The sequence below is a fragment of the Triplophysa dalaica genome, chromosome 9 (assembly GCF_015846415.1).
Source record: "Triplophysa dalaica isolate WHDGS20190420 chromosome 9, ASM1584641v1, whole genome shotgun sequence".
Lineage (NCBI taxonomy): Eukaryota > Metazoa > Chordata > Actinopteri > Cypriniformes > Nemacheilidae > Triplophysa > Triplophysa dalaica.
The window spans coordinates 13239791-13251431 of record NC_079550.1 but is presented as its reverse complement, the minus strand read 5'-3'; the positions used below and the strand labels follow the sequence as shown (position 1 = coordinate 13251431).

The 11641-nt window shown below is 36.8% G+C and overlaps 1 protein-coding gene across 1 annotated transcript; it reads left to right on the top strand.

Moving 5' to 3' along the window:
• Positions 1-1159: 1159 nt before the first annotated feature.
• On the top strand, positions 1160-11149 carry appbp2 (amyloid beta precursor protein (cytoplasmic tail) binding protein 2). The gene is made up of 13 exons (XM_056757008.1): positions 1160-1513; positions 3253-3341; positions 4134-4285; positions 4363-4486; positions 4596-4764; positions 4850-4939; positions 5058-5125; positions 5234-5339; positions 5419-5543; positions 6050-6135; positions 6290-6480; positions 6706-6871; positions 7093-11149. Exons 1-13 carry the CDS (start codon positions 1376-1378, stop codon positions 7353-7355), a joined length of 1767 nt encoding a protein of 588 aa, XP_056612986.1. The 5' UTR covers positions 1160-1375; the 3' UTR covers positions 7356-11149.
• The last annotated feature ends 492 nt before the right edge of the window (positions 11150-11641 follow it).

Sequence of the window (11641 nt, the reverse complement as noted above, 5' to 3'; positions counted from 1 at the left end):
ATATTATATTATATTATATTATATTATATTATATTATATCGTTATGTTATGTTATGTTATGTTATGTTATGTTATGTTATGTTATGTTATGTTATGTTATGTTATGTTGTGTTGTGTTGTGTTGTGTTGTGTTGTGTTGTGTAATGTTATGTTATGTTATGTTATGTTATATCATATCGTTGTGTTTTGTTGTGCTGTGTTATATTATATTATATTATTTTGTATTGTATTGTATTGTAGTATTGTTATTTATTGTATTGTATTATATTATATTATATTATATTATATTATATCGTTATGTTATGTTATGTTATGTTATGTTATGTTATGTTATGTTATGTTGTGTTGTGTTGTGTAATGTTATGTTATGTTATATCATATCGTTGTGTTGTGTTATGTTATGTTATGTTATGTTATGTTATGTTATATTATTTTGTATTGTATTGTATTGTATTGTGTTATATTATATTATATATCGTTGTGTCATGTTGTGTTGTGTTGTTTTATGTAGTGTTGTGCTGTCTTGTGTTGTGCTGTGTTGTGTTGTGTTATATTATGTTAAGTTATGTTATGTTATATTATATTATATTATATTATATTATATTATATTATATTATATTATATTATATTATATTATATTATATTATATTATATTATATTATATTATATTATATTATATTATATTATATTATATTATATTATATTATATTATATTGTTATGTTATGTTATGTTATGTTGTGTAATGTTATGTTGTGTTGTTTAGTGTTGTGTTGTGTAGTGTTGTGTTATGTTATGTTATGTTATGTTATATCATATTATATTATATCATGTTATGTTATGTTGTGTTGTGTTGTGTTATGGTTAGGGTTGCGTCTATTTGCGTCTTGGGCCACATCATTTGGCCTATTTTTATACATTATATTACATGTATGATTATTTTATATGTTTATATATAACAAAGATGTATTAAACTTAGTATGTAATAATACATCCAATAATAATTAATTAAAGAATCTAACGGATTTGTTTCAAACTTCTTTTATCTTTCTCCCCGTGGCCGTTATTTTGAGTTGCAGTTGATCAAGTCAGTTCAGAGAGCAAGCGAGGCTCCGGTCTGGTGCTACGTCATCGACTGAAGGGTCATAAGAATGGGCGGGGTATGTCGATCGGGGATGAGCTTTAAACATGAGAACGTAACGCAAAGGTTGTGTTCTCCTTTATAACAATCCGTTTCGACCTCGAAAAGCACTTCCAACTGCAGGGGTGCATGAAGAGCGACAGAATAAAAAGTTTTACCTCGATCAGGTAGCGAAGGAGGTGAAAGTAGGAGAGGAAGCGGGGGGGCTGTGGTTGGATTTACAGAAAGAAAACAATATGGCCGCGGTGGAGCTGGAATGGATCCCTGAGACCCTGTACAACACCGCTATCTCGGCCGTTGTCGATAACTACGGCCGATCGCGACGGGACATTCGCTCTCTGCCTGAAAATATACAGTTTGATGTGTACTACAAGGTAAGAGCGATGGAGAACGAGTCCGACGTTGAATGAAATTTTAAAGCTGTTGACACTTAACTAGCAGGTCGGCTAACGAAAACTGAACCAGCCCAATAGAAAATTGCTGTTCACGGAGAGGCGTGAGCTAGAAAAAAAGATGATTTAACCTTTATGCTTTAAACGTGTGCTGATGACAGCTTTTTGTTAGGTTCGTGTATAAAGAGAATTACATTTTCCATGTGACACATTAGGTTTTATGAAATGGATTTGCGTGGACAATATGTTCCAGTTATCCTCGCTTAATATGTTAGCTTATCTTCTGCTGTGAAGCGGGCTGAGATGTAACTCACTTCGTTGGTTAATGTTAACCATAAACAGTTACGCTTTTTATTAGCATTTGACTTTTTGCTGTGTAGGAAACGCATATACATGCATATAATGGCATGTATATATTTACAGAAGAACTCATTTGTGCATGTATATGCTTTGCCATTTATATGCTCTGAATGGTTTGCTATGTAACTCACTGTTATTAAGGTGGTAAAGGCTAATGTACACTATTGGTTACTGTTGTCACGGTTATTAGACAGCCCAATAACTTAAAACTTTGCATGTTAATAATCTTATGTTTGGTAAAATATATTTTACCTCTATGTCAGGTTGTCTGTATTTAAAGCACCACCAAATATTCTGTTTTTCCTCGATTTTGAGGTAATTTGTTGCATCCTATTAAGCTAGTACTTTATTCTTTATAATTCAATTCACATTTAACATTATTGTGGCCAATATATGTCAACATGATTAGACCAACCTCTCTGTTTTGTACACAAAACTATCTAAGTTGGACATTAAAGATAACTTGTATAAGGATGTTTTGTAATGGAGCTTTCTCTAAATCCACAATTCCAGACAATATTCAAGTGTATTACATTTAATAGATGTCTTGTAGATGTAGCTGAAGCGATATATTCATGGTCTTCCTGGTTTTGCCAAGTGAGATATGTTCTTGGGTCAACATCATTGTTGGCCCTGGGACAACATGGCAATCAACCAATCAGGTTTGAAGGATACGTTTACAGGTAATGTGAAAATACAACCCAGGTTAGGCGCTTGTTGTTCCTATTCAATTCCCTCTGGTTTTATTTAAGTTATGGTAAGGGTGGTGATAGGGTTTTCTACAACAACAACAAAAATGTTGCTCCAAGGTCAACAAACAATGTTGCCATAAAAACATCTCACATTTTGCTTACAACAAACAAAACTTTTGCCAACATGGCAAAATCAGTTCAAAACTGGTGTGAAAATACTAAAAAAAACAAATAAATAGAAAATTGTGTGTTTCTTGTTTGGTTACGTTCTCGTGTAGTTTCTTTTTTGGGATAATCTTGAATATTATATTGCCTTGTGTTGACTTACGAATTTGCTAAGATAGTTTAACAGTTTAATCCTTGCATTATGTCTTTCACTGCTGTTTAAAAAATAGTTTAGAACTCACATTAAGTTAATCACATGCTCAGATTTGTTGTTTAATACCAGATGTAGCGTATTAAAAAACCTCAATTGGAAAGAAAACAAAGGTTGGCAGTGGCACACACATTGGTCTTGCACGAACTCTTCCTGTTTGTACATTCAGTCTACTATGTGTACTTTTCTTAGTTTTCTGGGTCTAAGCACTCCCGAGGGAAAGACTGAGTTGTCTTTGTTGTGTCACATATATAATAGGGGTCAGCAAGCTCACATTTCTTCATGTATTCCAGCTTTACCAGCAAGGCCGGCTCTGCCAGCTAGGAGGGGAGTTCTGTGAGCTGGAGGTCTTCGCAAAAGTCCTCAGGGCTTCCGACAAAAGGTATTTGACATCAACAGTTAGCACAGCATATAGCATAATGACATATATATTTAGGCTGGACGATTCAAATCTCACTTGCTGCTGTGTGGTTTAGATCTTGGTTGCCATCTTTAGCAGATTTAAAACTAATCTAAGATGAATAATATAACTTTTAAAATACTAAAATTAATTTACAAAATATGATTAAATAATATTGTATATACAACAGCTTTATATTCTTTGTGTCAGGTGGATATGGGTTTCATAACCACATTTAAACCATTGGGATGTCAAATGATTAATCCCATCCAGAATAAAAATTTGTGTTTACATAATATATGTACTGTGCAGATGTATTTTGTATTTATAAACACACTGTATTGTATTAAAGAAAAAATATATAAATGAATAAATGTTTATCATTTCAGTTATCTGTAAATATAAGTAAATACTTACTTAATAAATGCATGAATGTGTGTGCGCGTTTATAAATACAAAATCAATACACACAGTAGGTTTATTTCTTATATGGAACATTTCTCTGCCACTAGGACAGTCCAAAGTGCTGTACAATACATCCAATAACCATGAAACTAAAAGAACACGTTACAAAGTTTACCACACAACCTAAAACGGAATAAAAAATGTACTCCGATTTATATTATGTAAAGACATATTTTTATTCTGGATGCGATTAATCGGGATTAATCGTTTGATAGCCCTACCTTTAACCCAAAAAGCAAATTCAATTATTTTTCATGCGTCTCTATTCCTTTCATTGATGGAAACTTAGATCATGTATTTCTCCCACAGGCACCTCCTGCACCACTGCTTCCAGGCTCTGATGGATCACGGTGTGAAGGTCGCTTCAGTCCTGGCCAACTCCTTCAGTCGGCGATGTTCATACATTGCAGAGTCAGATACACATGTTAAAGAAAAAGCTATTCAATTCGGATTTGTTCTAGGTAGGCCTTCGCTCTTACATAACTATAATCTTTCGCTTGTTTTGCTAGCTGTTGGGAGTAACGCTTTTCTGTCAAAGGTGCCTTCTTATCGGATGCCGGTTGGTATGGAGACGCCGAGAAGGTCTTCCTGTCTTGTCTCCAGCTGTGCACGCTACATGATGAAGTTCTTCACTGTTATCGTGCAGTGGAGTGTTGCGTAAGGTGAGGTTTAGGAAGAGCTTGTTTTTTATCTTGTGTAATACTGTGAACACATTTGTTTCTTAATATGTTCGTATTGTGGATAAAGACCCAAATTTATTTTGTTTGCCAGGTTACTTCACGTGCGTAATGGCAATTGCAAATACCACCTGGGAGAAGAGACCTTTAAACAGGCCCAGTCTTACATGGACAAACTAGCCAAATACGGCCACCAGGCCAATAAGGCTGCCCTGTATGGAGAACTTTGTGCCCTGCTCTTTGCCAAAAGCCACTATGATGAAGTAAGGTCTCCCAGTGTTGCATTAAACAGCCGTTTGGAGGATTCTTGCTCTTTAAATGCTAATCTGATTGTTCCACGTGTTTCAGGCATATAGATGGTGTATAGAAGCTATGAGGGAGATCACAGTTGGTTTACCTGTGAAAGTAGTAGTTGATGTTCTCAGGCAAGCCTCTAAGGTAAGTGGAACATTTTTGTTAAATATAAACTGAATCAAATCAACAGTTTGTAATCTGAACTGAATCCAAATGATGAATTTAGTGCTTTAAATAAAGCATCCATGTTGATCTCTAACAGGCTTGCGTTGTTAAGCGGGAGTTCAGGAAAGCTGAACAACTGATAAAACATGCAGTGTTTTTGGCACGGTAAGATGTCGGTCATAAGTTGTGTTTTCATTGAAAGCATGGAATGATGTTGAAATTGTTCAGTTTGACAATAATGAAACACGTATGCATTATCAAACTTTATTACAGGGAACATTTTGGACACAAACACCCAAAATACTCAGATACACTACTAGATTATGGATTTTATCTTTTAAATGTGGATAACATCTGTCAGTCAGTGATCATTTACCAGGTGAGCTGAGAATATGTAGTCCGTTCTATTTTATAAATTGAAAATAAGAAATTTGCTTATTGATGTGCTCTACCATTAGACTGCACTGGATATACGGCAGTCAGTGTTTGGAGGAAAGAACATCCATGTTGCCACCGCACATGAAGACCTTGCATACTCATCCTATGTCCATCAGTACAGCTCTGGTAAATTTGACAACGCACTGTGAGTAACTCAGTCCCGTCTTTCAGATGTTCATACATTGTATTATGTGTTTTTAGGCAGGCTTTTTTGTTAATATTTTTATGCTTTAATGATGATCGATGTCATGTTGATTGTTTACTGTACGGTGTCCTTGAGTGTCAAGTAAGGCGCCTATTAAGAAAATGTAATAATAATATTGAGTCTTTGAAAACTACGTTTTATTCAACTTTGAAGCGTTGTGAAATCTGTGTCGTGTGGGTGATGGAGAATACATTTTAGGTCAGAGGCAAAGTTTTACTTATTTATTAAAATGTCTTCGAAAACAAATATTCCATTTATGAGGCTCGCTGTAAAAATATGAATCACTTCATTTGATCTTGTGGTTGTACATCACAATATTGCCCAGTAGTGTCCTAACCTTTAACACGGTCAAGGCGTTCCGTTCAAACAGTTTTTTGTTAACCTCTATTTTTTCACGAAAGTGTTTATTGAAAAACATGTACCCATGTCACACTTTTTGCTGGTAGATTTCACGCAGAACGTGCCATAGACATCATAACTCATATTCTCCCTGAAGACCATCTGCTGCTGGCCTCGTCCAAGAGGGTGAAAGGTAAGATTAAGACTTCTAAAACATTTCATAATGTCCCTCATTCACAGATGTGTTTCTGGAATGACATGAAAAGGACCTTTTTTTAGTCCTTTAAGGAGATTTGGTTTTTCCAGTTCTTTTTGGTTTAAAATGTGCATTAATATTCTATCTCTAGCACTTATTCTGGAGGAGATTGCCATTGATTGCCATAACAAGGAAACCGAGGAACGTCTCCTGCAGGAGGCCCATGATCTGCACCTTTCATCACTCCAGCTGGCCAAAAAAGCCTTTGGGGAATTCAACGTTCAGACAGCAAAACACTACGGCAACCTGGGCCGTCTCTACCAATCTATGCGCAAGTTCAAGGTTGTTATTTATTCCATATTTAACAGGCGATAATTTAGATACAGATGTGTCATATTATGACCAAATTGTCATTTTGAGTAATCTATCCTTTTAAATAAAATGTTCAGCACCAGTGTCTTATTGTGTAAGCCATGTGTTTTCTCTATTGTGTAAGCCAAACACAAGACAGGGTGCCATTGAGGTCGTTGTCGTGCTAACCTTTCCATGGTGTTATTTGTGATGCAGGAGGCAGAGGAGATGCACATCAAGGCCATTCAGATCAAGGAGCAGCTGTTGGGACAGGAGGACTATGAGGTGGCTCTGTCTGTGGGACACTTGGCCTCACTCTACAACTACGACATGAATCAGTACGATGACGCCGAGCGCCTCTACTTGCGCTCCATCGCCATTGGTGAGGGCCAGTTATTCTGTTTTAATGCATTGTGGGTAAGGTTGGTAATGATTCTCTATTTTTCTGCCAGTGTTATGTCAATAAAACCCCATCTGTTATCCAGCTATTACATTCATACAATTTTCACCAGAAATCATAAGTAACACACCATCCAAATCATACAATCACAAACCGGATACATTATAAAAAGTTTCTAAAAAGCTCTGTTTTATTTCTTTCAGGCAAGAAGCTATTCGGTGAGGGTTACAGTGGACTAGAGTATGACTACAGAGGCCTCATAAAACTGTACAACTCTGTTGGAAACTACGAGAAGGTCTTTGAATACCACAATATTCTGTCCAACTGGAACCGTTTAAGGGACAGGCAGTTTGCAGTAGCGGACGCGCTGGAGGACGTCAACACGAGCCCCCAGGCCACAGAACAGGTGGTACAGTCTTTCCTCCTGTCCCAGAGCCATGGAGCGGGACGCCCTTGCTTGGGCTAACGGCTGGGACGCCCAATACTCTCAACCTGAGAAACACTGAAGTGCTCGCACGCCCCCATTTTCACACACATTCATAGCGATTTATTCACGTTTAGTCAAGAAGGCCGGGGAGCGTGATTATGACCTTGAGCTTCTCAAGCTCTGATACGAACAACTTTTTCAAGCATCTCCCCTCGCCCTGGTCATTTTCCTTTCCTTGGAACAAAAACAGCGTCAACCGTTCAACACTCGTATGATGAATGGATTTCCTTCATACAAACCGTTTCGTTGACTTGAATAAGAAGTTTTTTGGCGCTTTTTGTGTCGCCATGATTTAAGATTTTTGGAATTGTATTTACATTCGTTTTGTATCTGAAGGAGAGACCACACTACAGGAATAGTTTGTGTATCACTGCATTTTCTTTTGTGGAGGAAATGCTTCGTGCAGCACTCACCGAATGAGATTTGATTGGGAAATATCCCATTGTTCCGATAAATGAGTGAAGAAACAGCTGTGCACATGCTTTTCCCCATTAACCTGAGGATTAGAGCTTGACTTCATGTAACGCATAGCTTTGTATTGAGGATTACCTGTGTGCTCTCTTGAAAATGAGATCAGCCATGTTACATTATGGACCATTCTGTTTTTTAAACAATTCATGACACGTGTGGAATCTATGGACCAGTCGCTTTAGATACCACGTTTTAAGTTCTGGTTTTGTATTCCTTTAGTACTGACATAGCTTATTTTAAACTGCCAATAATTTATATGTACGGTATGCTATGACTTGTAGGTGTGTAACATTGCAGATGGATGAGCCAAAATAACTTCTCTTAATAACAAGTTTGAAACCATAGTCGACGTCTTTTGCCATAACCATTCGATTCACCGAGGGGCAAGTATGTTTATCTGGCTTTCTATCAGCCTTATTACACAGCACGCTTTCACATACACACAAAATAAGCTGGAGTGGCGGGGACCAGGTTTTCTTTCAGAGCTCAGGCGATGATGAACAGCCCTGGCTTAATGCCAGCTAACTGGACAAACGGAAGGGCTGAGCACAGCACCTGTCTTTGTGTAGAGCCCAGAGAATTGTGGGTATTGCTCGCAAGGGGTGTAATTTAAATTTGTCGCGTGGCAGGCGGCAATTCTTATCATGCAATATTACAGTGATGGGGAATTTTTCTCCATACCCGCTCTGTGTGGCACTGCCTTTTTGACCACTCCTGCTTTCACTATTTTCAGAATCTACACAGGGCCATAACTGGGTTTGTGCTCATTTAAATCCTTTCAAGGAATCTGGTTCACGTCTTAAATTTCCATGAAGTGTTGTCACACCATAAGAATATTTTATTTAAAAAAATCAACACCACTGCTTATTCAATTGGCACACTACAAAACCGTTTTTGCATCTGCAGGCTAATTGCTGTTGTGGTCTATCATTTAGCATGCGATGCTAATGTCTTGCGCTCAAACTGAAGTCCCAGCCTTAGTCTTAAAGGACTCTCAGTTGCTAGGCATCTGCTTTGTCAGCCTTTTAACATAACTAGACCTCCACCTGCCCAATTTGTAAACTGAGCAACAGATCACCTGTGACATGTGAGGGACTTCATATTACAGTCTCTTTCACTCCTTAAAAATCCCTTCATTGTTGCGTGTAGAGGCTTGATTTTGATCAATTCAATTTCTGGTGTCTCTATCATACTAGAGATCGCAGAACGGGGTTGCTGGAAGGAATTCGCCTTGGTCCGAGGATATAGATGGAATAATGGAATATTGAAACAAATAAACTGTGATCTTGAAAACTTTGTAAGTGCATTTCCATTGACAATTTGCAGTAAATGGACGTTTAGTGGAGTTCTCGTTTCAGAAGATCTAGGGAAAAAAAAACGTTTAAGAGGTTGTAAGCTGTGAAACAAGCGAATACTGAATGAATTTATTACGTAGCTCTGATTGCCTCTGAATGTTGTTTAAGGGCTAATTTGTCAACGTTAAGTGGCGATTCACGATTGGAAATCCAGAGGATTTCTCTGTCGGAATGGGCCACAGTTTCCAAAAACAAAGGTGCTTCTAGGTGTTCTCGTTCTTTGCATGTTTAACTAACTGTGTACATAGATGTATAGCTACAATTGGTATTATCCTAGTGAACTCCATAATAAATATAACTGGTTCTAAAGTGTTGAACTGATCACAGAAATGAACACCACCCCTTGACAATAAAGGCAATCCTGATGGCAAGCAAATTTCCTGTATCACAAAGACGTGTTGACATGGTTGTACACAGTAAATAGCTTAACGCAAAATCTGATAAACTTGGGATGTCAAAACAACCTTGAGTGTTTCTTTGAAATGCACCCTTTGAGTTAAAGAGTGTTTAAAAAGGGACTGAAAACCATGAGTAAGGCTCACTGCATGAGACACGCTCATCACATTGATTACTCGTACAGATGGGCCTTTTAAACAATGCAAACGTTTATAGAATCCTCTGAAATTCATTTCTGCAATGTGTGTGAATGCTGCCACGTAGATTGTGATTTAGCCAAAGTGCGGTTTCTGATTTCTCTTGCATCACGCTGGTACCCTGAGCATCAGGTAGGGTACGCAACCCTTAAAATTGTAAAAACACAACAAAGAAGTGAGCTCTGGTTTTATTTTAATTACCTTTTTGTGTCTGTATCCATCTGAGACTAGAAGTCTGCAGTGATTTTGATGGGGTCCGGTGACGAAGAGGAAAGTGATTAATTCTGACGGTTTCCTTGGAAATGTCAGTAACCTGTGCCACAGTGAGCCTCTGCTTGGATACACGTAGGGTTTGGTCATTGGCTTTATGTAACTTGCACCTCAGTAGAGTCTGCTGTACATTGTACATCTGTAACCACCAAATCATTATTAAACACAATTGTATCTATCGTTGTGAAAATCTGTAACTAATTTTGACACACACAGAAAGAAGAATATAGAACTGTCTTGCAATGAGCAATATTGCTTTCAAAGTATTAAAATGCTTTATTTTTGGCCTTTAAATGTTTTTCTTTGTTTGTGGAGTCTGTGATGTGTTTAGAATCAATGACTTGAATGAACGAGGCCTTGTGAAAACCTCTTGGGTGGATTGGTGGTTGAACAGAAAAGTTTAGCATAAATGACAATTTGGGGGGAGATCCCCTCTCTTTTGAAGCACTACGGTTCGTTGTCTCAACAACCATGTTGTATTTAAATAACTTCTACTTAAAAATATCCATATTTATAACATGTTTAGCTTAACTTTAAATCCTTTGTTCATGCAACACAAAAATATGAATTGGGCCTTCTGCATAAAGTAAATGGGCATTTTTGAGTAGTGCAAAATACAGATAGAATTAAGTAAACATAACATACATTTCCAGAGCAATGAACTTAATATTATCAGTACAAATGCTGTGAGGAATACCCATAAGCCCTTGCGCCTGAAATGCAGGATTATACATGATTTTTTAAATAGGCACTTTTGGGGGCGTTTATATAGCTGTTAATAAGATGCATAGATATTTAAGATGTATTTAGTATTCTTGATGTTGTTTTGTTGTAAATAATCGTTTTCTTTAAAGTTATAATTTGTGATTGGTGTTTGCTTTGTAAAGCATAGTACTTGTTCAACCAATCGTATTGCTTACCTCAATAAGGAACACACACATCAATGACGTAAGTTGTGTGCTTCTGTGAAGAATCATTAAATGACTGCTATCAAATCGGTCATCAATTATTTAAATACTATTTGTTTTAATAATATACTTCACTATGTTATATGAACATTAAGGTAAATAAATTAAATATGTAAGTTCTGCCTACATGAGCACTGTAAGTTGAATGATCTCGTTCTACATAATATTTTAAGTAAAGGTCAAGTGAACTCCTATATTTGTGTAAACGCAACAAAGATTTTCTTGTTATTTTGACTTAAAATCTCCTTAAGTTGAATTTACTTAAAATAGATGGGCACTATTTTTGCATCATGGCTTTTAAGTAAAGTCAACTCATATTTGTTTACAGTGTGGCCGACACAGGACTAAGATGTAGTCGTTTTTGCTTTCCTTGCTCTGTATAGCAGTTTGTCCATTTAGGGCTAATGTAGAAACAACAAGGGGACCCACAGAGTATGTAGATAGAAATAAAGTTATGTATATTATATTGGATTTCTGTCAATCCAACCTAACCCAACAAATTACACGTTGGACCTTTAACTGCATTTATATCACTAGTTGACAGTAAATAGTTGAACGTGAATGAAAACTGATAAACCCTTGAAAGGGTCATCCCCAGATTAATATCT

Coding starts and splice junctions, on each gene's coding strand:
- appbp2 (XM_056757008.1), top strand. CDS start 1,376: ATGGCCGCGGTGGAGCTGGAATGGATCCCTGAGACCCTGTACAACACC. Junction 3,342..4,133: donor CTCAGGGCTTCCGACAAAAG/GTATTTGACATC, acceptor TTTCTCCCACAG/GCACCTCCTGCACCACTGCT. Junction 5,126..5,233: donor CATGCAGTGTTTTTGGCACG/GTAAGATGTCGG, acceptor ACTTTATTACAG/GGAACATTTTGGACACAAAC.